Here is a 17,081-nt window from a genome sequence, read left to right as displayed (position 1 = left end):
ATATGCTTGCATTTAAAACCTTCTATTTCTTACTGCGGAATAAAAGGACTGCCTTTTATTAAAGGATGACAAGGCAATAACTATATGAGGAAGATTTGGAAGAAAATAAGAGAAATTTCTTTGTATGTGATATAGTAAAAGAGCTATACCTGATCAGAAAATTACTATAGTCTCTATAGTCTTTTTTTTTTTTTTTTTTTTCATTTTTTGGAGTCAGGGGCAGGAGATAAAAGAGAGATTGTGGCTGGCATTATCACTTTTTCCTATATCTTTTTAACCCCCAAATTTGTAGACATTAGGGAATTAGAACCATTATCTGTGACTATAGCTTGTGTATCACGCTCTTTCCTCTTTATCAGCATAATCACATAGCCAAGGGGCTCAGAGTTTCAGCTGCCTCAAGCGGCTCCTAAACCTCTCACACAGACCAGGCATCAGAGGCAGGGAATGCAGAGTAGTTGCTCAAGGAAAAGAATGGGAGGGGGCTGGTGTGATGGTCTTTCCCAATCACATATAATTACATGAAAACCTACACCCATTGTGATTGAGATGTCAATTTTGCACCTGTTAATATGCTACTAAAGTGATGTGATGCTAAAGCCATTTCTTTTGGGGAGTAAGATGATGGGAGAGAGGGGTAGACACTAAAGAAGAGCCTCACTTGTTAGGGCACAAGACGGTGTGGATGTGAGGTTTACTCAGATGCATGATTTTTGTGATGATGATCAAAATGCTATATGATGTTAAGGGATATATATTAAATGGGGGAAAAAACTAAACTGAAACTAAAATCATGCTTTGGTTATGTAAATGCAATACTAATCAAAATAAATTATGTGAATTGCTTTACATTTATGCCTAATTACCACGCAGTAACAATAATGATTATGTCATTTTTGTCAGATTAACTTTGCTATAAATTTAATTACATGTGTAAATTCTAAATATTCAGCCCTCGTAATTTAGTATTTTTAAACAATTATTTACTGAACCCCCTTCTACACACCAGACACCAAATTGCATATTGGGAATAAAAACAATAAGACAATCCCTTCTCCCATGGGGCTTACAGTCTTGTTGAAGAAAGAGACAAGTACTAGGTAGATGTCCAGCAGAGGAACTGAGAAACAATATATTTTTAAATGAAGGTAAGGACATGAGGGGAATACCAATCCCAGTCCTAGGGAGTTAGGTACGGGTTCAATAAGATCTCAGAGCTGATTCCCAAAGAAATAGTAGAGATCGCCAAGAGAACGGGGAGAATGAGTTAGAAGAACTCTTAAGCATAAGAAACAGGAAATGCACTGGCCTCAGAATAAGAAACCATATTCAAAGAAGATGTGAATATCATACTAAGGAAGCTGAAATCTTAACAGTAACGGGGAACCACTGCAGACTTCAAAACAGGAGAACGACATGATCAGATTTACATTCAGATCAGATTTGGCTTTACTGTGGAGAGTGAAGAGAACAAAGTAGGTTTACAAGGAAAAGACTTCAAGAAATATTAAGAAAAAGGAGCCAGTTTCAGAACAATGTTCACACAATAACAGCAGTTTTTTTTTTTTTAACGTATTTCTCTCTATATATATAGTTTTCATGAGAGGAAAGAAAAATGATATCCTCAGGAAGCCTGGCTGCTTACGGCTTAAAAAAAAATTAGAGGTCACAATGCTAATAAGCCACCATAAGATTTAGTGTCTGTTGGTGTAAGGCATCACAATGGCAAAGCCCGAAGTAACAGGAATAATTAACTAAAGAGCCAGATCAAGAAAGTTTAGGTAAGAAAAAAAGACTTAGAGCTGGATCAATGCGACACCCCAAGAGGTAGAAGGGAAAGGTGGCATAGAACTCTCAAACTATCTCAGGGTTACAGTAAATGAAAGGCTGACCTTGGAAGAATACAAACAAAGTCTAACTGCCAGATGAAAAATGTTTAAGAACCCGCTGGTTGGTGCTACCTGGAATCAACAGAATGAGCTGAGACACAATCTGGTACAAAAACAAGACCATGTATTAGTACTGCTTGTAATACTTTGGTAATTAATGGCATATGTTCACTGTTGTGAGTCAATCAGAAGTTGGAAGTAAAGCATGTTGTCAGCAGTACATATAAACTGTCACTCATTCTCATTCCACATGTAAGATCATTCCACATGTAATAAGTAATGAGTGATAAGTTATCACTTAACTATATTTTAAATAGTCCAAAGAATTTTTTTTCCACATTAAACAGTAGGAATTACTCGGGACTAGGGTATAAGTACAAATTTCTTTTGAAACCAGGACAGGATGTCCCAAAATGGCTCTGTTCTGAAGAAACAAAGTATCTCTCATGGTCATGCCCTTCTGGAAAATTCTTAGAGAAGAGATAAGTGCTAACAACAAATTACAACTTCCTACTCACCCAGAACAATGTGTTCATTACTAAAAAAAAAATGTGTCCTGGTCCAAAGCTACTCTTACGGTGGGGGGGGGGGGCTGCTCATATTCTGGTGCAAGAATACGGTGATGAATCCTACGCTCAGGATGGTCCTGATAAGCAAACAGCTTTAAACCATAGTAAAATCATTTGTGTCCTTTAAAAGACAATGCACAGCAACACTAGATTTCATTGAGGGGCTGGGGGGGACAGAGGGGGCAGAGGTGACATTATAATACAAGAGCTGAAAGGGAAGAGGTTGAGAATATTCTGGGTGCAGACTTTGGAGGATTAATTATTAACACCTACACAGGAAACCCTCCATTTCAGAGCTGCCCTGTGTCATGTTTTGTCATGCCTACTTAAATTATATTAGAAACCGAAGTAAGCTTTTATATTAATAGCACTCACCTTAAGAGTTCTATCTGTAGAAGAGGCAAATTCCTCCTTTGGCTTATCCTACAGGCTGCATTCTGAGAATCAGAAGAGAACAACCAACTTCGATCATTTGAACACGGAGCATCAACTAACACCTACAGAAAAAAAAGGACACGTAATGCAAATATGAACTGAAAATATATCCTCAGACACAAAGTATATAGGGAATCTAAGTAAATCATGACAAAAAGTAGCAAATAAATAAATAAATTTATTTTAAAACCGAAAATACACCTTGGTAAGTTCTTCATGACATTTCTTCACTAATACTTGACAGAAAAATTTCCTGTGCACTTTCAGTGTTTGGGTTTTTTAGCGGGGAGGGGGAATAAGAGGACTAACAGTCTACTAATATCTACCAATATTTCATATTTTGATGACAGCAAAAACTTTTACAAGCTACTCATTTTAAACAGATGTTATTATACTTCTGAATTCTCAGCATTTATTTTTAAGAACTAATAATCCAACTTCAGTTTACTGAAATGCTTTCTTTGCCTTCAATTGTCATACTCTGATATGAAACGTTACTGAATTAAAGCAATGCTGTGCACATGTTTGAGTACTGACCCAAATAATATCTGATCTCTTCCTGAGTATCTTTGAGGTACCTGGAAATAAAAAGCATTCTATAATCCCCAATCTCAATGTTTCCGCTTCCTTTGAACATGCTGACCATCAAATGAAAACTGCTTCCATGTTCACTTTATCAAAATTTCCCAGGGTACTGAGAAATTGTATGAGGCTATGTCTGGAAGCAGATGGAAAACAACAACAACAAAGCAACATAACAGTGGTATCACTGGGAATCTATCAGTCTGTCACAATGTAATAAAAGTACCTTGTCAAACGTTTCAGGCTGGGCATCTCCCATTTCTCTGCCATCCAATTCAGACACTTCAATTACATTTACCAAAGGCTGTGGGATGAACGATTCTAACGTCTGCCTCAGCCACCTCAACCTCAGACTATCGTATTCATTACAATGAAGATAACCTAAATGTAAAGGATTAAAAAGTTTTAAAACGAACACAACGGAATTGTTAAATTTCCACTTTTGATCAAATAAATTTCAGGAAAGAAATTGGTTCATCATAATTATGCAGAAATAGGGCTCAGAGGTAAACATTATGATTCTCTTATGTTTAAAAACAGAAATATACTCACAAACACTTTATAAAACATTTACCATAGTCATGCCTACGGAGCCTCTCAGAAGCTCTCACCATTTACTCATTCCAATTTCATTTTGAAGATGAAAACTTTTAGAGAATTATGGATTCCCCAAGATATGCTATACAACCAATACCTCAGACACAGTTCTCTCCTAAAGCTCTTAAGAGTAAATGATATATTCGTAAGAGTAAATGATATATAAAGTTCCTTCTAGGACAGAACACCTTCATTTTAAATAAATGAAATGTGGTATGTGGAAAAAAGCATGTAAAGTGTAATTGGCTTTATGATAAGCAAGACATGGGCTCAAATTATGAGCTGTGAGACTTTGGGGAACTTAACTTAGTTCTCCTCAAGAGTCTCAGTTTCCTTATCTGGAAAATGGGGGCTGTCCCTAGTGAAGGGGTTCAGAACACACCACTTCAAAATATGCTGCTTTGACATACTGATTATTTTGAGTTAAAGGCACTTGAATAACAGCTGATACACGAAGGGCATTTTGACCTTTCTTTTTCTTCCTCAAAGCAGGAGGTGTACTCCCATGTGAAAGATACCCTCCCTATACCAGGAAGAAAGAAACATTCTTATCACCAGAAACACAGAGTCAAGGCCAAGAGAAAAAAAATCTGTATGCTTGACTCCTGTTATTCTGTCTTACGTTGGTCACAGCCAGAAGCCCTAAGAGGACACAGGAGAAATTTTACCACCTCTACCTTACAAAGTGGTTGTTAAGATTAAATGCTACACCCTAAACTTATACAGTACTGTATGTCAATTACATCTTAATGAAACTGGAATTTAAAAAGTAATTGTGATATTTTAGTAACATATCTAGCATAGGACTGCAAAAGTAGTAACAACAAATGTTTATAATAATTACTAACAATTCTTGAGTCCCTATTAAAGGTTAAGCACTGTTCTAAGACTTTACATGTAGTAACACATTTAATCCTCACAAACCTATGAGATAATTTTGTTATGGTTTCTGTTTTACTGATAAGGAAACTGAGGCCAAGAGAGGTTAAGTAATTTGCCAAGGTTCACAGAGCAGGAAACCAAGACACTTGGTTCCAGAGCCCTACTTACTTTTAAGCACCATGCCATGCTGCTTCTCAGTAATAGAAGGCATTTAGCAAATGGTTCTCTCCCTAATAAAATAGTTGTTTTGTTCTTCCTTTATTTAAATATATATTTATAAATATTTATATATATTTATTATGTAGTGACATAAATTTCATATAATATATATTTAAAGACAAGCATATTTTTAAATGCATAAAAATATGAAGAACATCAAAAATTACCTAAAACCCATTGTCTTCAGATAAGCACCATCTAACATTTTGATAAATAATCATACCATATTTCTTTATGCCTATATGCACATATAAAATTATATAAATGGAATTATATATTTTTGTAGTGTCTTTTTTTCACATTACTCTTCATCTACCCCCTCCACCAACTGCCCAACTACCCCACATACATATGCTTATATAACTGTCTACATACCCAGGATTATATTTACACACTTCTCTGTCCCATTACTCTCCATATATACCAATATTTCAAAGGCAATACCACCAAGTCAATCAGTAGATATATAAATCATTTGCTTTTTTTTTTTTTTGCTGTACGCGGGTCTCTCACTGTTGTGGCCTCTCCCGTTGCGGAGCACAGGCTCCGGACGCGCAGGCTCAGCAGCCCTGGCTCACGGGCCCAGCCGCTGCGCGGTATGTGGGATCTTCCCGGACCGGGGCACGAACCCGTGTCCCCTGCATCGGCAGGCGGACTCTCAACCACTGCGCCACCAGGGAAGCCCTATAAATCATTTTTAAAGGCTGCTAAATAGTACAAAGAAAAAAATGTGTCCTCCTTTATTCAACCATTGCTAATTGTTGGGCATTCACACTATTGTCACTAATAATAACATTCAATAAGCATCTTTATAAAAGTGTACTTTCATAATGTGCTTTTATTATTAACGGGATATTACCAGAGGAATAGATAGGTTTGGGTAGGGAAATTTTTAGTTTTAGTAAATACTACCCTGTCCCACCACCAAACTCTCACAGAAGTAAGTTTTATTATTAGTCTGATATGGCTTGTTATGCTGTAGTATAATCCTTGCTGTCTAACACAATTCTTTTCATTTGTCTATTCATCATTTGGTTTTGCTTTTCTGTCAACTGCCTATTCTTATCATTTGACCTTCTTTTTTTCCATTGCACTATTTATATTTTTCTTACTAACAGGTAAGATGCATTTTCATATTTTGAATATTAACCCTTTATCTGCCATCTGATTTGCAAATGTTTCCTAAATTGTCTTCTGAATTTACTTGTAGTATCTTTTTAAGTACATAAGTTTCACAATTTTTTTAATAATCATATCATTTTTATAATTTCTAGGTTTTTTAAATCTTATTTAAGGTGGTATTTTCAACCATTAGATTTTCAGGTCTAATTCAACTAAACATTCACACAGGCCACATTTGGCATCATCCTACACAGGACAGAAACTACGTCTTTTGCCAAGAGGGCAGGTGAGACATTGCTTTTTCTTGGAAGGCCTTGTGGCGGTCCAAACAGGTGGTAATTCAGGTGCAAGAAGATGAGCCTCATGTTGGGCAGGTGCAAGAGCTGTTCTGGTTTAAAAGCCTCACGTCCCACAGGAGCCTATACCTCTTGTAACAACTCCACAGGCACAGCTTCCAGGGTCCCCACAAGGGACATGCCCATTTACAAGAGTCACTGCACTCAGGCCCAAAGCATGGCATGCCCATCAGGTCTTTAGGGTTTATTTACTCTTTCTCGCAGTGCACATTCATTTTATCAGTCAGGGTCATTTTTATCAAAAGCCTAGAAACAAAGTGACAATTTCTGTCAGGTTACCAGGGAAACAAATCAAGAGAACTGAAGGTGAAATTCTAATGCAGAGTAGGAAAACTTTCTGTAAACTCTTTGCTCAAAAGTATCTGTGTATACGTGTGTGTGTATACACACACACACACACACACACACACAACTTGTTGTTTTTCTGGTTGTCACTCCACTGTTAAAAACTTGTAATGGCTTCCCATCATCCACTAAATAAAGTTCAAACACCTAGCTTTAATTAAATGTCTGTAATAGTGAGACCTCAAGAGAATTATTCAATTTTAACCACTAACTCAATTATTTCACCAAAATATTCTGTGCTCCACCAAACTTGACTGACTCGTCTATTTGTCAAACATACTATGTACCTCTCCTATAGTACTTAACATATTTTATGTCATAGCAGAGTCCATGTGCATTGCTTACCTTTGCCACTACCAGGGCTCCAAATTTCTATATAGAAGGAGCTTAAGAGATGGCATCAATTTTGTTAGCGGGGAAAGGAGTAGAAAATCACCTTAAAGCTGCATTTGTACAGGTAGTACATTCTTTTTTATTTAGTTTACACTGTTTTTTTGGGTGATTTTTTGGAGGATTCACTAATGCAGCTTATGGATAGGTGTCTGAAAGCTCTGTCTTAGCCTGAAATCGCTAGAAAACAGTCTAAGACAAAAGTTTACATTATAGAAGGGGTACAGTCCCAGGGACACAAGAGTGAGAGAAAAAAAGGAAGTAAATCATGCAAGGAGGGAGCACAAATATAAGAGGGTTTGTAATAAAGCTAGCTACAGCTTCGCTCAGTCTCTCAGGATATGTCCATAGTCTGAAATTACAGACCCTGTCAGAAACTGGCGTTTAGTGAAGTAGAGACGAAGAACAAATAATCTACTGGCTTCTTCCTGTATCCAGCCTCTCATTGGTTAAAGTCCATTCCAAGAGTTGATAACTCCCACACACTTCAGGTTTGTGTTATCTGGCCCCTCCCAGCAAGTACTAAGGAAGCCAGAGAGTCCCCAGCCCAGGTGCAGCAAGCACTCAGGTGTGGCGACCTCTACTTGTCAGTTGGCACCCATCCAAAGGCATCCCCAATCTGTGGCAGTAGTAGCAACAGCAGCAGAAAACTGCAGGATGGCCTGAGCCTTTGCTAGGGTTTCTCCAGTGTGGAAACAATTCAAGAGGCTCAAGCCTTAAGGTGAAGGGTAGCAGGAAACGTGAAGCTAAACATATCTGTGATGGTGTGTAAACCAGGGCCATGACAACCCCCAAAGTCATACCCTGTCTCCACCCTGTCTGACAATACTAAGGAGCCTCAAAGGAAAGAATCACATCTTAATTTCATTCCATTTCTCTCTTTTTCTGATTTAGATATTTTACATTCTACTTCTATTCTTTTAGTGGTAACCCTAAAGATTTTAACATGCATATGTAGAAGAAAAATCTAAATTAAGGCAAGCGCCACCATTTTTCCTAAAAGATATAAGAATCTTATAACACTTCCTCCTAAATAAGATGCTACTGACATTGTGTATTTGGGACTTATTAGGGCTTACTTTTTTTTTTTTTTTTTCGGTACGTGGGCCTCTCACTGTTGTGGCCTCTCCTGTTGCGGAGCACAGGCTCCGGACGCGCAGGCTCAGCGGCCATGGCTCACGGGGCCCAGCTGCTCCGGGGCATGTGGGATCCTCCCGGACCGGGGCACGAACCCGTGTCCCCTGCATCGGCAGGCAGACTCTCAACCACTGCGCCACCAGGGAAGTCCTGGGCTTACATTTTTTAAGTGCATAAAATGTTATTATCGTTGTCTTCCATAGTCAACGACTGTTAGATTTTCCCCATATATTTCCCACCTTCTTTGTTCTCCATTTCTTTTTGTATCTTCTATCTTCCATCTAGTATGGCTTTCCCTCTTCCTCTAGAATTGTTGCTGACAACCTTATACTCTTGCTCTCTCTTGGTCTAACAGAATGTCCATTTCACTTTTGCTCTTCAAGGATATTTTGGTGAACATATTTCTGAACTGACAGTCATCTTTTCTTAGTACACTGAAAACATCATTCCTCCGAAAGCTGGCTTCCATTATTACACTCAGAGGTCAATCCTCAGTCTAACTGTTGTCCTTTGAAGGTAAATAGTTTGTCCTCTCTGGCTGCTATTAAGATGGTTTTTTATTTCCAACGTTCTGCAACTTCACTGTAATGGTCTATACTGGCTTAGCTGTGGTTACAAAATTTCAGAGGGTATGTCCATTCCTCCCCCACCACCAAAGTTGAAGACAGGCTTTCCTTTCAGTCCCTTGGAAAGGACAATTTCTTCCTAGTTTACCTTATTGGAGGGAATAGCATTTTGGAGTCTCAGCTTTACATAAGTTAGTCTCCTAATAGATGCTCTATTTGAGCAGGCTCTGGCTTCTTTTTTATTCCCACATGTTCATGAAGCACTAGAAATCAACGTGCAAGTTTTTGGGGGAAGCAAATGCTCTCAATGAAAAGCCAGCTTCAATGCTCGATTTACCTCCTAGGTTCCCAATCTTTTAATTTTTGGCCACTGAGTATTTGCAGATCATTGACACATTTAAAAAGATTTTGTTTTTCTTTAATATTATATCCCATATTTTTAAGTTATTTTCAGCAGAAGAGTTGGCTAAAATACATAGTTTGTCATACCACAGGAAACAGAAGTCTTAGGTATCTCTATATCCTTCAGAGCTCTACACCTACCATCCAATGCCTCGCACATTGTATGTGCTCACTAAATGTGGCTGACTTGATGTGAAACATGACATTATAATAAAGAATACTCAAATTGCTAAACATGAAAATCAGGGAAGCTTTTCATTAAATTGTAGCTTTAGTCAAGATTCTCAATTCAGCATTTAAAAATAACTCTCAGATGAAATATAACTTTATACTATATTATTGTTTGGTCTAGACATAGATTTTATTTGAAATAGGCTTAGGTTGGTTAAACTTTTTAAAATATATAATGTAAGGCATCACAATCCAAGATTCATATATATACTAAGACTCACTACATGGAGACAGAATTTCATGCTTAAATTGTCAAAAATAAACCAAATCTTTTTTTTTTTCAGCTAAGTAGAAAAGAGGGTGAATTTAAAAAATTCTTGAAGAAGTCATTGTGGTTTTTCAGGAATAGCATTTTGGAGTCTTGGCTTTATGTTTTATTTTTTTACTACATGTTCCAAAATGGTCATTGCTAGTATGATTTCCAAAAAGAAGGTGCACCTAATGCAGGGAGTTCTAGGAGATGAGGGATCAGGAAGGAGGGCAAAAGCAATTTCAGTAAAGAAAGAAGTCTTTCTAATCTTCTCAACCACCAAAGGCTAACTAAATGTAAAAAGAGTATTACTGACAGAAAAGAGAATTTCATGCCAGCCCTCAGCAAGAAAGTTGATGAAGCCACTCCATCAAGCTGGGTCATTCTTAATATGTTAATGCTTTCCTACTTAGAATTGTTTTCTCTTTTTCTATCAACACCAGGACATTATGAAGGCTATGCTGACAAAAGCAGAACAAAAAACAGTGGACAATCCCTCACTGTGCTAACAGGTGGGAGCAGCTGGACCAGAAGAGAAGTAGACTAATTTTTTTAATCATCCTAAAATACGAGCTTTTTAATCATTCAAAGCTGTGAGCCTCCTGGCCCAGAATAAAGGCCAGTACTGATCTAAAGAAATTCAGTGGATAAATGCACACTTAGTGCAGCCATCATTTTAAGCTTTGCTTATAAAAGCTTTTTTTAGATGGCTTCTGCATTCCAAATTCAAGCACTGTAGCTAACCTAATTTGGGCTTTGAGCATCAGCATGAAGACATCTGTACTTCTTAGTCAACCATTATCATTAGCCCTTCAGAGATGAAAAGCTACTTTACTTGGAACACTGCCTGTAATTCATTGCCCTTGATGTAAGAACAGGACGATTTTTCTGCACTTCAAATTCCTAGAATATATCTGTTTGCCTTTGGATTCCTAATCTGGAATTTCCTTACCATAAACATGTAAAACATTTATAGCCTACTAATGAGAATAATCTAGGATTAAAATGTCTTTTCAAAATGGTACCCAAATTTGGCATTTCTCTTCCATCTTTCACAAAACTAAAAATTCTATATTCAAAATTGATGCAACAAAGAAAATAAGAGTACTGTCAAAGAACACACAGTGAAAGTAATAATACTCCTTATAACATGATTCCATAAAATTTCACTTTCAGCTCAAATTGTAAAATAAAATAACCTTACAAAATAAATAATCTCTTTCGTTGTGATTTCTCACAAAACACTACAGCAAGCTTCAATAATAGAGTTTTAACCACAATTTGAAAACACACAGTATGGTTTCACCTAAATATACAGTTAACTGATAAATTTGTACCAATGCCTGGTACAACTGGATTCACAGTTCTCATAAAAATGTTTGTAATCTATTTCAATAGGAATGCTATCAAAGGAAGATATAAAGTGGCAGTCCTCAAACTAGCATATGCATGCCCTGGGGATACATAACAACTTTTTAAGGGATAAGCAGGCTTAGATAGTTTCAAAAGAATTAATTTTCAGATCATCAACTTCTTAAAAAAGGAGAACACCTCTGGTCAGGGCTTCTCCTAGGATAATGGCCCTTCACCAACTTTACGAATGAGGAGCAAGCTTCCCATCCATCCAGTATCTTATTACAAGTTGTTCCAGGGCATAGAAATCTCCATAGCCCTCCAAACAAAGGCAGTTCAACACACTGGTGCTTTGGCTGAGAAAGTGAATGCGTCTCCTAATTAGGCAACACAGCCTTTTTAAATTGAGATGGTTTCTAATCCTTTGCCTTCTTCAAAATCAAAAACAGACCTAAAGAGCGTTCACATAGTAAATGATTAAAATAATGCTTGGTGAAAGATATCTATGTGATTTAGGGTTATAATTCAGGAGTTTAAAGAACTAGTGAGATTACTATAACACAATTCCCACCATCTTTTTATCTATGTGAACAGCATTTGCACTTATAAAAACAAAACCATCAAACAAACAAAAACCAGACAGAATTGATGCTGAGCCCTGTCTTATCTAATCATAAGTAATTTTCATTCAGGTAAACCTAAAGTAATAGCTTAAACGTCCCATCGTCTCATTAAGAAAATATAACGAATGCATTACTTTTAACAAATATATATATAAATGCATATTACATACAGTTCATCATTTTTGTACTACTAATAATAGTAATGATAAGTCATTTCAGAAGAACTTTTAAAATCTTTAGAATTGCACTGTCCAACACTACATCCACTTGCCACATGAGGCTAGGAGCACTTGAAACGTGGCTAGTCCAAACTGAAATGTGCTATAAGTGTAAAATGCACACCAATTTCGAAAACTGTAAGAAAATGAGAATACAAAATATCTCATTAATAATTTTTATTTTGATTACATGTTCAAATAATATTGTGGACTTATTGGGTTACAATGTATTATTAAAATTAATTTCACTTGTTTCTATTTTTAATGAGATTGCTCAAAAATGTTCAATTATATATGTACTTCATGTTATATTTCTATTGGACAGAACTCTCTTAGAACCTTATGGTCCAATGATACAAAAATTGATTTTAAATGTATATGTTTTTAAATGTATATTGTTTTAAATGTATATGTTTTTATTGCACAGAAGTATGACAAGGATATCAATACAAGACTCTCAAATGTAAAAGTAACAATAAAATTTAAAAAATCTTTGTCATTAGCTTATCAGCTAATGACATTATCTGATAGATTTGTGTTCACAAAATGTTGTAGTTTTGTTCCCAATTAATTACCTGCCAATTAAGTAGCTGGAAAAAAAATGTTATTTACACTATTTCCTCAGCTAATATTTCCATTCTTTTCCACACTATCCTGGATTTTAGGCTTTCAAAGTCTGCAAACTCAGTCTTACATTTCTCCCCACATACTTTAAAAGTATTTTGTAACATGTGGATATTTAAAAGTTGTCAGTTATGAAAAGAAAAGTACATTACCTGGATAAGCACACTGTAGCAGAGCTATCGATTTGCCTCCAGGGCCAGCACACAGATCCAGAACCTTTTCCCCATCCCTCAATTCCAGAGCCAGTACTGGGAGAAGAGAGGCAGCATTCAGGAGATAGTATTTTTTTAGGTTTCCAATTTGGTGTCTTTCTGAAGGCATTCTGTGTGGAGTTCTGCTAAGGTAACATTTCATTGATTTAGGATAGTAGGGTAAAGATCCTTGAAAGAGTGAGTGATAGCCCTTCAAATGTAAATCCTTTTCCAGTTCAAAAGGATAATTGAATCGGTTAAGAAGCACAGCATATTGCCAACATGATGGAGATGTTAGTATATCCCTAGAGAGAAAAAGAAAAACAGAGGGATATTAATATTATACACAGCAATACAATCTTATATTACTAAGTGAGGGAATGTGGTCCTAGTTTTACACTTTACTTACCTGTGATTTTCAGAGCCAGGAGTAGTATTACAGACTTTTTCTTTTGCCTCAGGCTCCCATATTGCTCAACCCAGTACTGTTATGTTCCTGTCTATATTTAAAACTTTGATATTTTGTTCATCGTGGGTTTTTTTCTTTTCTATCAGTTTTGGTCATTAAAACAGTATTTACCTTGGTTACAAAGTTTTAGGGGCTCTGCACCAAAGAGTAATGCCTCACTTGCCTCAGTCTAGTCCCTCCCTGCAGATTATCTTGCCAAAAAAACATGGCCTGTCTTTAACATACCTCGAAATCCATCAAAATAGATTTTAGTCTATCACTCTTTGCGCAAGGAAGAGTTTTTCTTGGAGACAAATTTTAAAACCTGAGTCTATTAATATTAAAGGGAAAAGAACTATCATTAAAGGGTGTTTAAAGGAATGAGTGTTCAAGTTTTCCTCTGATGAAGATAAAACTATGGAAAGCTAACTACAGTGAACACTACAGTAACAGAGTTAATGAGGCAATCAGTGAATCAGATGATACAAAACCAAGGATGGTTTAAAAATCACTCATGGATTGATGGTGCAGGCTTTCCCTGCCCCCACCTCTCCAACAGACTTACCGTCCTCATTTTTTACTTGGTCCAACAGTTAGATCTGTTGACAATCACAAGCTCACATCAATTGACAAATGATACAGCAGGAAATATTTATTTACAAGCTGACCTTTCTAGCTATTTGGGAGCCTCATTAACCACAGTCAATTAAGTAAATTCCAGCTGCTACTCACCCTGGTGTGGCCTATGTGAAGAATGGCTGAATTGAAATGTAACACCTGCAACGCTGGATGTGTGCCATGTGAATTTCAGATGAGGCTAACATGTGAAATTGCTCTTTTCACTGCCTCTTACTATGATGGTGTATCACAGAAGCCCAGTGTTTCAGCTATACCGGAGGATGACAATCTCTTTAAAAACATGCTTCACAAACTTTAGCGTGCATCAAGTGCCTGTAAGAGACTGCTAGGCCCCACCCAGGGCTTTCTGTAGGTCTGAGGTAGAGCCTAAGAATTTGCATTTCGAGCAAGTTCTCGGGTGATATTGATGCGCTGATCCCCAGGACCACACTTTGGGAACCAATGCATTACACTGGACCCTAAAAGGAAATCTATGAATGCCACGGTTGTAAACCTTATGTCAGTCCATCCTAATCTTACTCTCCAAACTGGATGAATATCTATCCAGAGTTTTGAGTCATGTAGTAACAGGGAAATAATGCTCAGAAACATAATTTTATTAATACAGACTAAAGTGGCTTGGCTTTAAATCATGTGTCCATCCCTTAGCTAACAAGGGCTAGACACTTTCAACTGGCTTTATATACTTTCAATTGGTTAATATCTGGCAGGGCAAATCTCCATCCTTTTTTCTTTTTTTCTTCACAACTTCCAAAGCTATCTTAGAATGTTTATTGTTTCAGATGAACAAGAGAATCAATTGGTCAATTAAAAATATTTTATAAAATATTTGTATAGATAAATAGATAACTTTGACTAGGATTATATTAAATGCACTAAATTTGGGGAGAATTAACATTTTATTGTAATATGTTTCTCCATTTATTCACATTTCCTTTCAGACCCCTTAGTAAAGATTATTAATCTTGCATATTTCACTTAACCTTACTATATAAAAGGATTGTTAGTTTAGGAATACTACTGATTCTTGTACATTATCCAATATGTTAAATCTTGAAGGACGAGGAGGAATTAGCCACAGGATGAAATGAAAATACAAATTCCAGGGCAAAGGCCATAGCAGCCATAGCACGTGTACAGGCACAAAGGTATGACGGACAGTGCATTTGGGGAATTAAAAGTAGTCTAATGTGGCAGAAGGTTATATGGGTCAAGTATAAGATGATAAAGTTTTAAAATATTACCTTATAAATTTAAAATTCTTATAAATGAGAAGTCATTGAAAGACTCTGGGGGGGGAGCCTTGTTAGATTTAAAAACATGTATTTATGGCAGAGTGAGGCAGGAATCTTCAGAAATTATTCTATCTCATTCTTCAGCAACTAGATAAAATAAGCCCTTGCTCAGAACAAATAAATTTTCTGATCCCTCTTCACCTACACCCAGCCTACTGAACTACCTGAATTTCCTGGAGCAAGTTTTCTTTAGCCTTTAACAGTCTCAGCATAGACTGTTCCCTCTGCCTAGAATGACCTTTCCACTCTCACCCCCTTCAGCCAGACTTAACTCTCCTACTTGCTATTCATGGGGCAGTTTAGGCTTTATCTCCCCAGGGAAGCCTCTCTATCTACCACCCAATCCACCCACTCCATCTCACCCTGATAATATTAATAATAATAAAAATTACTGATCAGATGCTTACTATGTGCTTTTTGCATGCTTACCTCATTTCACCATCACAACAACCGTGAGGGGTAGCTATTATGCTCATTTTAGAGGTCAAGCTAACTGAGGCTTTCAGAGATTTGGCAACTTACCCAAGGTCACATCACTGTTTAAAGAGAAGTCCCTGATTCAAAATCCACTGGCTTTAAAGCCTAATAGGAGTGTGAGGCCCTGGTACTGTAGCACAAGTGGTATATGGCAGGAAGGAGAAGAGAATTTCTACTCCAACCCTCACCTAGTGCCAGTGGCCCCATTCTTCCTGAAGCTTGACATACGCAGCCCTTGGGAACCAGCTGCAACAGGATCAATTCAATGAAGTGACTGCTAAGGCTGCTCGGGCTGGTACTTCCCAGCCCGGCGAAAGCAAAGCTGTGTATTAACGTGGGTCTCAGCACCCACCTGCCAGTAACCACGTCTTCCCCCAACACACACACACACACCCTCCAGCGCTTGCATTGGTGGGATGCCCTGATGCTGGTGGCTACTCACTTCAAAAGCTCTGATGGATGGGCAAGTAGCCCAGCAGACAGTGGAGGGAGCACATATTAGAAGACTCAGGAAGACACTGGCCAGGCGCCACACTCCAGGTCTCCTCTCAAGATTCAAGAGGAGGAGTCTGAAGCTGCGTCACTTAATAAACTTCAAGGCCAGAAGTGCAAGCACACCATCAGTCAGCAGAACGGGGACCTAGAAGATCAGTGACCTGCAAATATTTTGCTAGTACTTCCACTGATACCATTTTGAAAAAAACTATGTACCCTCTGGAACATTTTAAGTTGACATCAAAATCTTCACCATATGTTTAAGGATGTAATTTCCAGCATACTGTAAAAATTGACATTTTAAAAGACAAATTATACTACTTTTTAAAATCTATCTAGTGGAACCTAAATACCAGAGTGATTTTGAAACCCAGCACTGTCCATTTAAAAATTCATGGACTGACTCTTCTTGAACAGGTGGAAATTTTACACTGTTCCTTTCCCTTTTATTTACATTTTATTTCCCCATATAACTTTATCCGAATACATTTTTGTGCTTTTAATCTTTATTACCCTATCATATTTCTCTCTCTCTCACACACACACACACACACACACACACGTGTATATACTAAATTTATTTTCACTGTAGCCTTAAAGCTCTGTGTTTTATGGTAACTTCTGCATTAGTCACCAATAAAATTACTAGTACAAAATTGATCAAAATAACTTATAGATTTGATAATCTATAAATAATTTGATAATTAAACATAAAAATTCATAGGAAATTTTTTTTTTTTTTTTTT

At 37.0% G+C, this 17,081-nt stretch overlaps 1 protein-coding gene across 2 annotated transcripts in view; it reads right to left on the bottom strand.

The window, feature by feature from the left end:
- Positions 1 to 17,081, bottom strand: part of NSUN3 (NOP2/Sun RNA methyltransferase 3) — a 53,377-nt gene that overhangs the window by 28,950 nt on the left and 7,346 nt on the right. For both annotated transcript variants that reach the window (XM_024759185.1, XM_024759186.1), the window contains exons 3-5: positions 12,943 to 13,286; positions 3,702 to 3,856; positions 2,834 to 2,955 (exon numbers count right to left, since the gene is read on the bottom strand). In XM_024759185.1, the coding sequence (XP_024614953.1) occupies positions 2,834 to 2,955; positions 3,702 to 3,856; positions 12,943 to 13,286 (621 nt within the window). The remainder of the gene's footprint in view (positions 1 to 2,833; positions 2,956 to 3,701; positions 3,857 to 12,942; positions 13,287 to 17,081) is intronic.

The sequence above is a fragment of the Neophocaena asiaeorientalis genome, unplaced genomic scaffold (genome assembly GCF_003031525.2).
Source record: "Neophocaena asiaeorientalis asiaeorientalis breed wild unplaced genomic scaffold, Neophocaena_asiaeorientalis_V1.1 scaffold197, whole genome shotgun sequence".
Classification (NCBI taxonomy): domain Eukaryota; kingdom Metazoa; phylum Chordata; class Mammalia; order Artiodactyla; family Phocoenidae; genus Neophocaena; species Neophocaena asiaeorientalis.
Note: the sequence above shows the minus strand (reverse complement) of the source record. Positions and strands in the feature narration are given on the sequence as shown.